Source organism: Hermetia illucens, chromosome 3 (genome assembly GCF_905115235.1).
Source record: "Hermetia illucens chromosome 3, iHerIll2.2.curated.20191125, whole genome shotgun sequence".
Taxonomy (NCBI): domain Eukaryota; kingdom Metazoa; phylum Arthropoda; class Insecta; order Diptera; family Stratiomyidae; genus Hermetia; species Hermetia illucens.
In genome coordinates, this window is record NC_051851.1 from 161,314,324 (window position 1) to 161,328,963 (window position 14,640).

The following is a 14,640-nucleotide window of genomic DNA, read 5'->3' on the forward strand; positions in this document are numbered from 1 at the left end:
GTTGTTGTTCCTCGCACAGTTGCGAGTTTTGTTTTGTCGTCGGCTTCGTGCACCATTTAGTGACGCTTCTCGCTTCACATTCCCATTGAGAAATTGGTGCGAAAAACGCTTGGATTTTGTGTAACTCGCATAATACACGAAAACTAGAGGCTGCACGGCTTGCGAACTGGTTCGAAAAAGTCGGCAGTGTCCCAAGATTCAGGCAGCAAGCGGCCGCGCGAAAAGCCAGTCGCCGAGGATTCGTCTCGTGTCTTGTGAACAGAGAAGTGCCCGCCGCCGTGACGGGAACTCTGTGAGGCTGTTCGGCTGTGAAGTGTGAGGATTAGTGGAGGAATTGTGTGTGAATCTCGCGTCATTTTGAATAGATTTTAACGTGGTTTCGAGTGTTTTGTGCTTTTAATTGGCAGACGACGACCAGCTCTTGGGTAAGTGCAGAGAACCGAGGGAAATTCCTTCGCTCTCTGTGTGTTTTTTTCTGGGGGCGATTATGGGTAAAATGGCGCCAGTTTTAGCATTTCCATCGCAGCAGAGCTTGTCCTCGCGTGTGGAGCTCATACTGTGAGCTAATTTTGAGTCATTCTTGATATCTTGAGCCGCTTTATCGCTTGAGGGGTTTGTGTGGTTCGCGCCGCATGTCGCCGGGGTCGTTCGGAGGCTTTGATGGCGGCTGGGACCGGCCGGTTTTCGGTTGAATTCAAAAAGTTGCAAGTGCGAGTGCCAAATTCCCTGTGGTCGGTGTTTGCGCAGTAGCCGAGGCGCAAACCGAGCTGATACAGAACAGCCCTCTGTGGTTGACTTTGATGTTTGCGGCGATAAGAAGTGTCTTTGTAACGGCCGCCACCAGTTTGCATAATTCCCTCTCGCATTTGAATCGCGAATCTCGAATCCCACTAACTAGATATTCCTTGTTTTCCTCCCGATTAGCTTTCAAAATGAACGGCGCTGGCAATGTTGAAGGGGGTGCTGGAGGCGGAGGGAAATCCAAGGCCGGCGGAGGGGCCATCGAGAAAATATATCAAAAGAAGTCGCAACTGGAGCATATCCTGCTTCGTCCTGACACCTACATCGGTAGCGTTGAACACACGAAGGAGCTGATGTGGGTGTTCAACCAGGAAGAGAACAAGATGGTGCAGCGCGAAATTTCGTTTGTGCCCGGTCTGTACAAGATCTTCGACGAAATCCTTGTTAACGCGGCCGACAACAAGCAGCGGGACAAAAACATGACCTGCATCAAGGTCGACATTGATGCAGAGAAGAACGTGATTTCGGTGTGGAACAACGGCCAGGGTATCCCGGTCGTAATGCACAAGGACGAGAAGATGTACGTCCCAACTATGATCTTTGGGCACTTGCTCACCTCCTCCAACTACAACGACGAAGAGGAGAAGGTTACGGGTGGCCGGAATGGTTACGGTGCGAAATTGTGCAACATCTTCAGTAGCTCGTTCACGCTTGAGACCGCGACCAGAGAGTACAGGCGGTGCTTCCGGCAGTCGTGGGGGTCGAACATGACCAAAGCATCTGAACCGAAAATCAAGGACTTCCATGGCGATGATTACACGAAAGTCACCTTCTCACCGGATCTGTCCAAGTTCAAAATGGATCGGCTTGACGAAGACATTGTAGATCTGATGTCGCGGCGAGCGTACGATGTGGCCGCGTCCACGCGGGGTGTCTCTGTCTTCCTGAACGGCAAGAAGTTGCCAGTGAAGAGCTTCAAGGACTACATTGACTTCTACCTGAAGGATTTCCGTGACGATACTGGCAATCCATTGAAGGTAGCTTACGAAAACGTGAATGAACGTTGGGAAGTCGCAGTGGCACCATCGGACCGGGGCTTCCAACAAGTGTCCTTTGTAAATTCCATCGCGACAACCAAGGGCGGTCGGCATGTCGATCATGTTGTTGACAACATCGTTAAACAACTGATAGAAGTGTTAAATAAGAAGAACAAGGGCGGCATCGCCATCAGACCGTTCCAAGTGCGCAATCACATCTGGATCTTCGTCAATTGCTTGATTGTTAACCCGACCTTCGACTCGCAAACCAAGGAAAACATGACCCTACAGGCCAAGAGTTTCGGGTCTAAATGCACTTTTACCGATAAATTCATCACGTCCATATCCAGGTGCGGCATTGTGGAATCCGTCCTGACGTGGGCGAAATTCAAAGCTCAGAACGATCTGGCCAAAACGAGCGGAAAGAAGAAGGTGAACATCAAGGGAATACCCAAGCTGGAGGATGCCAACGAGGCGGGAAGCAGAGAATCACATTTGTGCACGCTAATCCTGACTGAGGGAGATTCAGCCAAGTCGTTGGCGGTGTCCGGGCTGGGAGTGGTTGGTCGCGATCACTACGGAGTGTTCCCACTGCGTGGTAAGCTTCTGAACGTGCGTGAAGCTACACACAAACAGATCCTGGAAAATGCTGAAATCGACAATTTAATCAAAATCATTGGCCTGCAATACAAGAAAAAATATTTAACCGTTGACGACCTAAAAACTCTTCGTTACGGCCATGTCATGATCATGACTGATCAGGATCAGGACGGCTCCCATATCAAAGGTCTACTCATCAACTTCATCCACACAAACTGGCCGGAACTGCTACGCCTACCGTTCTTGGAGGAGTTCATCACCCCCATCGTAAAGGCCACAAAGCGAGGCGAATCACTCAGTTTTTACTCACTACCAGAATTCGAGGAGTGGAAGAACGACACGCCAAATCATAGCACCTACAATATAAAGTACTACAAAGGTTTGGGTACTTCGACCTCAGCTGAGGCGAAAGAATACTTCCAAAACATGGAAAGACATAGGATCACGTTCAAGTACGACGGCCCCCAGGACGATGAGAACATTGTGATGGCGTTCGCTAAGAAAGCTGTCGATCAGCGAAAAGACTGGCTGACGAAGCACATGGACGAATGCAAACGAAGGAAACTGCTAGGACTTCCCGAGAAATATCTCTACACGAAAACTACGAAACATGTCTCCTACTCTGAGTTCGTGAATTTGGAGTTGGTCCTTTTCTCGAACGCTGACAATATCCGTTCGATCCCGTCCATGGTAGATGGTTTCAAGCCAGGTCAACGTAAAGTCATGTTCACCTGCTTCAAACGTAACGACAAACGGGAAGTGAAGGTCGCTCAGTTGGCAGGTTCCGTAGCCGAGATGTCGGCATACCATCACGGTGAAGTGTCACTGTGCGCGACCATTGTCAACTTGGCCCAGAACTTTGTAGGCGCGAATAACATAAATTTGCTGGAGCCGCGTGGTCAGTTCGGCACGAGGTTGGCTGGCGGAAAGGACAGTGCCAGTCCTCGTTATATTTTCACTTTGATGTCGCCGTTGACTCGTTTGATCTTCCACCCGCAAGACGATCCTCTACTCCAGTACGAATTCGAGGATAATCAGAAGATTGAGCCTGCTTGGTACATTCCGATCATTCCAATGGTTCTGGTGAATGGAGCCGAAGGCATTGGCACTGGTTGGGCGACCAAGGTTCCAAACTACAACCCCCGCGACTTGGTAAAGAACATCAGGCTATTAATTTCCAACGAAGAGCCAGCTTCGTTACATCCATGGTACAAGAATTTCAAAGGATCAATTGATTACGTAACTGAAGGCAAATATTTGTCGAATGGAAACGTTGCAATCATTGGCGACAATAAAATCGAAATCACCGAACTGCCAGTGGGCACATGGACGCAGACTTACAAAGAAAACGTTTTGGAGACGTTACTTCACGGAAACGAAAAGGTGAAACCCATAATCTCGGACTATAAGGAGTACCACACCGACACGACTGTTCGATTCGTGGTATCTTTTGCTCCTGGTGAATTTGATCGCCTTCAACAAGAGGAGGGTGGTTTCCATCGAGTTTTCAAGCTGACCAGTTCGATTTCCACGGGCCAAATGCACGCTTTCGATCCTGCTGGTTGTCTGAAACGATACAACACAGCAAATGAGATCCTAAAAGAATATTACGAACTCCGCTTGGACTATTATACCAAGCGAAAGAACTATTTGGAAGGACAACTTCAAGCGCAAGCTGATCGTCTCAGTGACCAGGCTCGGTTCATCCTTGAAAAGTGCGAGAGGACGATTACCGTTGAGAACAAGAAGCGCAAAGTAATGATTGATGAACTTATTAAACGAGGATACCGTCCAGATCCCGTGAAAGAATGGCAAAGACGTATCAAAATGGAGGACGATGAACCTGCTGAAGAGGATGAGGAGGCGGAAGAAGAGGCTAGCACGAGCGCAGTGAAGAAAGAGAAGCCAGTAGATCCTGAGAAGGCATTCCAGAGGTTAACAGACGTGAAGAAATTCGATTATCTCCTGGGTATGTCAATGTGGATGTTGACGGAGGAAAGAAAGAATGAGTTGTTGAAACAGCGTGACCAGAAACTCGCTGAGCTTGCTTCATTGAAAGCAAAAACAATTCAGAATTTATGGTTAGACGACTTGGATGAATTCGAGAAGAAACTCAATGAAGTTGAAGAGAAAGAACGTCTCGAAGAACTTGGTTTGAACAAGAAGACAGCAAAGTCAATGGCGGCCAAAGGCAAGGGAATGGGAAAACGTAAGTCAGCGGCTAGCGGTAATGAAATCTACCCCTCACCGCAGGGTATCAAAGTGGAGTTCAAAGTGACAGACGATATTGTCAAAAAAATTGAAAAGGCCGCGGCTGCTGCTAAGAAAGTTCCTGGTCCGAAAAAGGAGAAGGTTGATAAGACTAAAGGTGCCGGTGGTGATGCAGAAATTGACGAATTTGACAAATTGGTTGAAGGTGGTGCTGATGGGTCGCCTACAGCTCTTAAGATCAAGAAAGAGAAGGTAAAGAAGGAGCCCGCTGAAGGTGGTCCAAAGAAACGCGGTAAGAAGGCAGCAGCAGGTGGTGGGGAAGATGGAATGAAACAAACAAAATTGAATTTTGAAAAGAAACAGAAGGTATGTAGTTTAGCAGGAAAATGATTAAATAATGCTAATTAGATGTTATTTGAACTCGTTATAGGAAGTAGAGGAAGTCATTCTACCACGAGAGCGACCTGGGCGTAGAGCAGCATCAAAGGTTAGTTTTGAGCTTGATTTTTCTAATTTCAATTTTGCTTTTACTTTCCTTCTCTTTTTTTCTCTTTCCTTTTTTTCTTTTTCTTTTTTTTCTATTTCCTTTTTTTTCTTTCCTTTTTTTCTCTTTCCTTTTTTTCTTTCCTTTTTTCTCCTTCCTTTTTTTCTTTCCTTTTTTTTCTTTTTCTCTTTTGTCCTCTTTTTCCTTTTCCCCTTTCTTTTTCCTCTTTCCTTTTCCTCTTTCCTTTTCCCCTCTCTTTTTCTTCTTTCCTTTTCTCCTCTCTTTTTCTTCTTTCGTTTTCCCCTCTCTTTTTCTTCTTTCTTTCTCCTCTCTTTCTCTTCTCTTTCTCTTCTCTCTTTGTCCCTTTTCTCCTTCCTCTTTATCTTTCCAAGTTCTCCCCCCCCTTCTTCTCTTTTCCCCCGTTCTCTTCCTCCTTTTTTCCTCTTGCCCCTTTTATCTTCCTCTTGTCCCTTTCTTCTTCCTCTTGCCCCTTTCTTCTTCCTCTTGCTCCTTTCTACTTCCTCTTGATCCTTTCTTCTTCCTCTTGGCCCTTCTTTCTTTTGCCCCTTTCTCCTTCCTCCTGCCCCTTTCTCCTTCCTCTTGCTCCTTTCTCCCTCCTCTTGCTCCTTTCTCCTTCCTCATTCTCCGTTATCCACCTCCTTTTTCAATTTTTCACCCTCTTTTCTCAGTTCTCTATCATTTTCCTTCCTTTTTTCTCTCCCGTCTCCCTTATCTTTTTCCTAACAATGTGAAAAGAGATTGTGTAGATGTCCCGCACTCCTCAGGAGTGAATAATTGATTTCTTCACCACTTCAGGGGTACTGAAAATTTTCAATTTTTTCTTCCGCAATTTTGCCTACTATTTGCTTATATTGTGAAGACTAATTCGACAATCTTTGTAATCAATTTCCATTCAACAGAAAATCGATTACAAGGCACTACTCTCGGATGATAGCGAACCTGAAGTCGGCACCCCCGTTCAATTTGGTTCTGACGATGAAATGTTCGACAATACGGCGATTAAAGAAGCTGATCATATAGTTGACACTTTGTCCGATAACGGCAGTGATATTGAAACTCCCGCTGTGAAAATAGACGATTCAGAAGCGGATTCTTCTCCAATCAAGAAAAAACCAACAAAAACAAAACCATCAGCTAATGGTAGTGCGAAAAAACCAGCACCCAAGAGGCCCCGAAAGAAGGCAGTATCAGAGAGTAGTTCTGATGACGATTTTTTCAAGAAGGTAAGTCGGATTTTTGTGTGATAATTGATAGTTTTAGCAACTGAGAGATATTTTTCCTTTAATGTAAAATAATTTGCACCTTTCATTGAAAATTATGGAATAATTGTCAAATGAGGTGAAAAGCCCAAATGAAAAGCTTTGTTGAATTGGTGGTTCAAGGGAAAAATGCCCCGAACAATTTTTGGCTCCTTTTAGTCGACACAAACCAGGACAAGAGATATTTGAGAAAACTATTATATATTTTCATTATGCTGGTTATCTTTGAAAGCAGTCTCTGCCCCTAGGAACGGCAAAGGGAGTGAAGCTGTGACGAACTAAAAGCGCTGTAACAATACGGCCGTTGAAACATAGGTAAAACCCTGTCGCCCGTAGACCTTGCCTGTGAGAGGGGAGTATCAGAAAGTGTGGAGTTGAGGCTAAGATGTCTGATAACGTGGTTTTGTCGGAGCTTTCGGTATGATGGACTCTGTCGATATTTTGGCAGATTTTTTACTATGTAGGTCAATTTCGTGTTACCAGTTGAGACTAGGTGCCCCACTCAAGGCAGCACTTATATCATGAAAGTAATGCAATTACCGATATTTTGGGAACCATCTGTTCCCGTCATCACTGCTAGGATTGTTAGGAGGACTTGTTAGCATTGATGAAGGGAGCAAGTGGTTCGCGAAATATCGGTATATGCAAGACCAATAAATAACACTAGCGAATAGAAAAAAGCAAGTCTTAGTTACTTCAAATATTTTTTCTCTGTATTTAACGTGTGTGATCATAAAATGAATGTTCTTACTTTTAACATCAATTAGAAAGGAGAGGTCGAAAGTGAAACTGCACCCATTCTCAGAAGCTATCCGAACAAAAAAAATCTCGGTTTCATCCCGACATCTACTCAAATAGATCCACCCATCCATCAATGATATATTACATCTCGGAAATTAACTGGAAGTTTCCCTTTAGTTTTCACATAGAAGAATAAGAGTTTCTAAAATTACAAATTGTAATACAGATCACAATACTGAAAAGTTTATTGCAAATAATATCATTATAAACAAATTAGTCTCCTGATAATCACCAATGTAAAGACCATTAACCAGAGGCATGGCTCCTGCGTTGATAACTCGCAGCAGCCTGTCTGTGGCTGACTCTGGATTGCCTGCCACAAAGTACCATCAACGCAACTCGCCCGATTTATTGGCAGAAAAAGTCACAAAAAAAAAACGATGAGTCGATTCCACCCTCACAAAATCCTCACTAAGAGCGTCAAATATTGAGGGTTAGTGTTTACTGTTCACTTTTTAGTGGAGTATAGGGCATTCACACCATCAGACTGTGCTTCAATTTCTCCGTTATCACACTTAACACTGTGCAAGTGATAAGCTCACAGCCCCGAGTAAATATTGAGGGTAGGGAAGAAGAATGATTTCATTTAGTTTTAAGCAACGTGGTAGGGAGAGAAGCCGAACCTAGGGTGTGCAGTCCTTGCAAGTTGCACAATCAATGCAATTTTGTTGGTCCCTATATTCTCCTCCCTACCTTCCCCTTCAAAGAACTGCAGAATTAATCGGCATATTCCTGTGGTGGGCTCCCAAAGTTTAACGCCAAATTTGATAACCTAATGTTGCTCCGTCGAACGATCCGTCTCTTCCTATTACACGGAAAGGCTCATCTTGACTCTGCTCGCTCGGAGGCAGCTGAGGCCGAATATTTCGAACTAACTTCGTCTTTATCTAGACCCCCAGGTAAAGCATACTGCAGCATTTCTTTCCTGGTATCAAGAAAAATTGGTCTCATTACTTACGGAAAGCACCATGTATGTCCAAGTGTTGTTGGTGGTTGGAGGACGGTGATTTACCGCAAGTTGAACACGTCTAGAATCATGTCATTGTTTTTCATTTGGGATTTAATAATTCTGACCGACGATGGTTGTTGAACGATGTGAATATGTTTGCTGTTGACTGATTCGCGATACCTGCCAAGGGTAATTACCTTACCAACGATATGTGAAGCAGTTCAAACAAAATTCAGCCATCCTCCACAATCTAACTAAATGTGCGTTGTAATACTTCATATACATATCACTTTTCTCAATAAAGCGTGTGACTGAGCTCCCTGTTCGTGTTATTAATGTTACCTTGCTTATTTGTTCAATTATTTTGGTGACATCCCTGGCTTCGTGGTTTGACAAGGTGTACAGTTTTATATTGCACAAATCCGTACCGGCGGTCAACTAGTTTATACTATATTCGTGTATTGTTTTATATTGTCACTGAGAGCAATGGCTATGAATAGAAAGCATATACATTCTTCAAGTTCCAGAGTTGTAAGTGATTCTCCCATTTCGTAGTGGACAAATTTTATGTGGAACTTGGAGAATCGGCGACTGAAACATTTGCTATTCTTAACACAGGTTACATCATGTTGCTATGAAGCATATGTCATGTTTCAATTGGGATGAATATTTTAGGGGCGGTTGACAAGTCGATTGAAAGTGATGAGCTTCCTGTGCGTCCTTCTCCATATATAGAGAACCTAAGTCTACACTGCGAGGCTAGCAGAAAGCTACTAGCACATATCTAAAGGCTCGGTAGCCTGAGAATTGCGGGAGCAATGGGAACTGCGCCGTCCTTAGGACTTGACGCTACCCTAAGTCTATCTCCCATTTGTTTGAAGATAAAACAGAAAGCAGCTAGGGACGCATATCAAACTTACCAGCGGTGTATGAAATTACCATCAAATGAATTGTTATGCGTCCATCTAGAAATCCATGGGCAAGCATTAGGTGGCTCTGATGTCTGCTGATTATAAGGTTTTCAAAGTTGTGTTTGAGAAAACCCGTCATCGTAATCAGCAAAAGAATACTACGAATGTTTTGGGATTACAGACAATAAAGTTTGCCCGCAAGTCAGCAATGGAATGCAAATCGCGTTCAGGGGCGGTTTCGAGAAATTCGATCATGGAACTATCCCAAGCCCTTGGGAAAAGGTCCAGACAGAGATATATGAGATATCTGCTGCAAAAATTAGCAAGGTTGTATCAATCCGACTATCAAGCAGCGCTATTAGCAGCAACTAGCAACATCATATGAAGTTAGTTGGTGTGGAGCTGAATCTTGATTGATTGGGGTTGACAGATTGGTCGCCAATAGTCTGGCTTCACAATGATGGGACTAGAGCCAACATTTTGCGTTAGGCAAGTCTATTCTAGAGGGTAAATCGCAAGAGTTTGCGCAATTATATGGAGATTATATGCCTTCTTGGATATAGAGGGAGCTTTTAACAACGTTAGTACCAACGCCATCAAGAAAGCCTTGACCGGTATTGGATTGGAGGGGTATCTCACGCATTGGGTTATATCCATGCAGGATAATCCAGTCGAATCTGGGAGGTAACCACTCGATCAGAGCTGTGAACAGAGGCACGCCCCAGGGTAGCGCCATCTCATCGGTGCTCTGGTTAATAGTAATGGACGAAATTTTACGTACATTGGACAGCAGCGGGGTGCAGGTGGTGGCGTATGCCGACGGCTTGGTGATATTAGTATCAGGGATGTTTCCGTCCATTATGAGCGACATCATGGAAGGAGCAGAGCGAAAGGTGTGCCTGTGGGCCGCAAGATGCACACTCAGCATAAACCCAACAAGAAACGAAATGAACAAAGATTGGTTCTTTCCTCTAATGTAAAGTATCTGGCTGTAATCCTGGATCCAAAGCTAAATTGGAGATTGAACATAGAACTGAGCGTTAAGAAGGCCTGTATAGCCTTCTATGCCTGCAAGAGAACCTTTGCAAAAAAAAGGGGGCTCCAGGCGGGGATGGTTCCCTGGATGGATGTACACTGCTGTAGTGCGTCCGATCCTAACGTACGGCTCAATTGTATGGTGGCAGGCTTTGAGAAAAAAATACGATAGGATGAATCTTAATAGGATTCAAAGAACCACGTATGCAGGTGCTACTGGGGCTCTGCAGTCCTGCCCGGCAGGTGCTCTCAATGTACTCCTGCATCTCATCCCCCTAGACCTCCACATTAAATACGTTGCAGCGTGCAGTGCCGTCAGACTACGTTAGTCCGGATGCTGGGCAGCAAAGTCCTACGGCCATAGCAACATCCTAGACGAAGTACCTCGGGAAATCTGGGCATTCCCCACGGACTATGCCACACGCAAGCTGAATTTCACGAGAAACTTTGCTGTGGACTTTCCAACCAGGGCAAAGTGGAAGACCGGCGGCGTGTTGCAAGGCTATGACTCAGTATTCTTTACCGACGGATCAAAGATGGCCTGTGGTGTCGGCGCGAGAGTTTTCTCGAGTACACACAGTGTGTCCAAATCGTATGGTCTCCCAGGTTTCGCCAGTGTATTCCAGGCGGAAGTCTGTCGATGGCTGGAGCGAGATTCGAGCCCCAAGGTTAACGGAGCCATTCTGACCGAAAACCAAGCGGCCATCAAGGCCTTGTACTCAGCGATGACATCTTCCAGGCTGATGGGGCAGTGTAGAGACGCGCTGAACCGTCTGGGCGGCACGCTCAAGGTCACCCTACTCTGGGTTCCCGGGCATAGGAACATAGAGGGGAATGAGCGGGCTGACGGATTGGCCAAGCGAGGCTCTGGTCTTGGCAGCCCTTCGGTGAATACAGTCGGTGTTTCGCTAGCGGCTGTCGGGGGCCGAGTTTACTTGCATTACCTAGCAGCCGCGGGCCTAAGATGGCGAAGGCTTACGAGTTGTGCCGCTTATAACATAGCCCGATCACGAGAGCACCTGTGCTAGACGCATGCAAATGCATTCAAGATTACGGCGGTCTGCCCATAGGGGACCATGCTGCCAGGCTCTTCATGCCCTACAATTCGCATTGCCGAAGTTTGATCCAATATTAAGGTAATAACTGTCAATTTTATTTGGTGCTAAGTGTTGTTCACCACCTGTGCATCTTCCGTAGATTCAGAGTAAACTACATTCACTGAAGTTCTGAAACGTCTGAGGAGCGCTACTGCGGCTCAAATGGCCAAAGATGTTGAGTGGCGACTTATTTTTCCGCCACAATGCTCGAATCTATTCATCCTTGATCACTGTTTTGCCCAACCGCGACATACTCACATGACCTTGCTCCTTGTTTGTCGTACATCCCTATGTCGAACAAGGGCTTAACCACACTTACGCAGAATCGCTCGTTGTGACTTTCCTTATTCTCCAAACTGAAAAGATGTCTTCAGGTAAAAGATTTGAGGCGATGAAGGAGCTAAAAGGGATTACTAAAAAAAGGCTTTCCAGGACGGTTTCAATAAATGGAAACATCGCTAGGAGAGCGCTTTGAAGGGGGATCCTTACATGTTACATCTAAGTGGAACATATTTTGCCTTTATGACGACTTCGGCGGACGACCAGTTGGCCCGCCTGTTTTTGGTGCATGTCTCCATATTATCAAGCTTTACGGGGTAATATTCAGATTTGGTTGCTTTCAAGGGTCCTTGCACACGCTGCAAATAAGTAGTAGGGGTTTATTTATAAGTGAGGTATAAGCAGCAGAGCATATGGTTTCGATAGTTTATTCTGTGAAAGTTTTTTGCTTCGAAAAGAAAATTGCTGACTCCCTAAATATAAACAATTGTAGCCTTCAAAGTATTAGGAGGAATTAATTTTTGTCGTGTATCTTGATATTTATTTAATTTAAAATGTTTCTGCTGTTGTCTGATAATCTGTAACTATTATATTCGCAGCGCAAAGCAGTGTAAGGATTTTAGAATTTTTTAGTACGTGAGTAACTCACTAGCGTACTCTCCCACTATAAACCAAGTCGTAGATAGCCTTCAACACAAACTAATCTTAAAACTATTCTTTCTTCTAATTTCAGTCAAAGAAGCGTAAACAAGTGAGCGACAGCGACTCAGACTTTGACTTGGCCGACTAAGAATCCGGCAAGGATTAATTAAATAAACTTATCATTTACAATTTAAATATTGGGAAATCTAAGAAAGTATTTTAGCTAAAGTAAATTAAACCAATATACATCTAAAATAAAATAGAAACGTTAGATTTAGTGAATTAGAAACGGAAGGGGAGGAGAAACAATATGAATTAGAGGCACAAAAAGAAGGAGCGAGAAAACGTGGAAAAGTTTTCATTGAATTCATGGTATCTGAAAAGCACATTTACTTGTTACTTTGTATTGTCCTTTGAATCATAATTGAAAAGAAAATAATAATATTGTGTTTGTAAGAGTACAAAATTGTGTAAAAGTCTTAAAATTCAAAAGCTGACGACGTATTAATCCATTGTGAAAATTTAGGGAAATCATTTCGAATGTACAATTGTAGAGTTTTCAACTCCGATACAAACACAGAAATTTCTTCTTCTCCGCTACGAGTGGAAAAGACGAGAAGAGGGCTAGAAACAATATTCCGAGTAATTTCAGAAGAACAGTTGATGTTTAAGTTTCAATAATTATTTTACTCGTATTTATATGTTTTTAAGTTATTTTATAGCTTAAGATAGATGTAACAGAATCGGTCGATTTTCCAATTGGTTCATGTTCGAAAGTTCTATATTCTCTCGCTTTATTTTATAAGATCGCAACAACTCAAATCATATCCAGAAAAGAATTTTGGATAATTATATCCTCATTCGATTGTTTCAAGAGTCTTTTAGAACGAGCCTAATTGCAGGACCATGTTAACTTGTTGTTGTGTCGAATACAGTAATATCGCTCCAAACCATTTTCGGTACAAAGCACTTGCTATTTACGTGCTCCGTTTTATTCAATATAATTTTCAATACCAAGTTTTAATTCAATACACAACTAAACCTAATTAGGGAACTCAATCAAATTTTTAGGAAAATTAAAGGCAAAAATGGAAACAGCACCACCTGTTGAAATTCATTGACTTCTTCCTGAGAGGATGAATAAGTGATGATGACGGAGGGAGCTGGTTTTTATCTTATTTTTACGTAAATCGCATGATCTTACATATAAAGTCCCGAAGTACGTGTTCCCTTTCGCAAGTCCGAAGTAGGTGTTCCCTTTTGCATATACAGAAATCCATTCGTTTATAACTTAAATCATAGATGTAGTTGTATCCGTATATCCACTCAGTTCTCTGAAATTCATGTAAATATTGGGGAAAATATGTGAGTAATATTTTAATTCACAAACATTTCTTGTAGTTTAGTTTTTATAATATGTAATATTAAAAACAATGTGTACAACTTTTGTAATGTCTTTTTATTGATTTCCTCTTATTTGTCAATTAGGATTGAAACTTGTTCGCCGATATTCACTTAGTAGGCTTGGAATAAGGAAGTTGATGGCTCACTAACGGCAACTTCATTTCTCTAAAGACGACTTGTTGATATCGCCTAGAAAAGGATTTAAAGGTGGTGAAAGTCCTGGGGGTTTAACGTGAGTACATGCCGTGTAGGCATAATCCCACGGTCCTTTTCGGACACGGATTGATTTTGTGACCACAATCAGAGCCCCGCCATGACTAGCACAGCGGTACTGGTTTATACTGAGTGCATGCTCAGCGTTCATACCAGTGGATGCAAGGCCTATTTAACACCTCTGCCGCAACTAAGGGGTACGGCTTCCGAGTTGTACAGCGCCACTCCACGCTCGAGCTCCGAGGAGCTCTGCCCGCGATGTAGGCATAACCACAACCACCATGAAACTCTCGCTAGGGAGCCAACCGCAAATAACCGGGCCGAGAACACATCCTTCAGGAATTCTCCTGGAGCATATGCTCTCAGAGGGCCATCCCGGTCCCCATGGTAGTACCAGATTACCTGCGGTGAGGCTTCGTGGCAGAGCGACTTCAGATGAGTCCCTTGCAGACTCGGGTCTGATCGCCCTCCTCGAGCACGCGGGCACGGAACTCCCCAGCGGGTTAGATTTAAAGGTGGTAATATAATACGTCGACTAAAAACAACGTTACACTATGACCATCAATCAGCCTTGAGGATTCTTTTACCGGATCTGCCAAATGACAGGTGTATGTCAAAATCCTCAAACAGACCTTGCGGTGCCTGAAAAGTTTGGCAGAGTCAATGCTTCCACTCCGAAAAAGAAGACGCGGTGATAGTATACCTAATTAATTTTCGGTTTTTTTGTGAAAAAAAAAACCCAATTCCAAGGGAACCGTAATAGTTATTTTATTCGAAATTTTGTTCATCGCTTTCTACACATTTCTCCCACCTTTCTGGTAATTTGTGAAGATCACCCCAGTAGAATTGACTGTCTTTGGAGTTGAACCATTCAGTGAGCCATTTTCGCAAATTTTCGGAGGAGTCGAGGTGCTTCCCAGAAAGTGCATGGTCCAATGAGGCAAAGAGGCGGTAAT

General features: G+C 43.8%; 1 protein-coding gene across 4 annotated transcripts; it reads left to right on the plus strand.

Moving 5' to 3' along the window:
• LOC119650731 (DNA topoisomerase 2) lies at positions 1-13,515 on the plus strand. Of its 4 annotated transcripts, none has more exons than XM_038053760.1 (6): positions 1-425; positions 925-4,955; positions 5,020-5,076; positions 5,994-6,317; positions 12,025-12,065; positions 12,159-13,515. In XM_038053760.1, the coding sequence occupies exons 2-5, from the start codon at positions 933-935 to the stop codon at positions 12,037-12,039; spliced, it is 4,419 nt and encodes a 1,472-aa protein (XP_037909688.1). In that variant the 5' UTR covers positions 1-425; positions 925-932; the 3' UTR covers positions 12,040-12,065; positions 12,159-13,515. The 4 variants fall into 4 exon arrangements, with proteins under 4 accessions (XP_037909688.1, XP_037909689.1, XP_037909690.1 ...); XM_038053761.1 differs by having other exon boundaries at positions 12,025-12,061; XM_038053762.1 differs by having other exon boundaries at positions 12,025-12,057.
• Positions 13,516-14,640: the final 1,125 nt, after the last annotated feature.

Bases quoted from the DNA above. Each gene is read 5' to 3' on its own strand.
- LOC119650731 (XM_038053759.1), top strand. From the start codon at position 933: ATGAACGGCGCTGGCAATGTTGAAGGGGGTGCTGGAGGCGGAGGGAAA. The intron at 5,077-5,993 runs GTTAGTTTTGAG...TCCATTCAACAG, and splicing joins GGCGTAGAGCAGCATCAAAG to AAAATCGATTACAAGGCACT. The intron at 6,318-12,158 runs GTAAGTCGGATT...TTCTAATTTCAG, and splicing joins ATGACGATTTTTTCAAGAAG to TCAAAGAAGCGTAAACAAGT.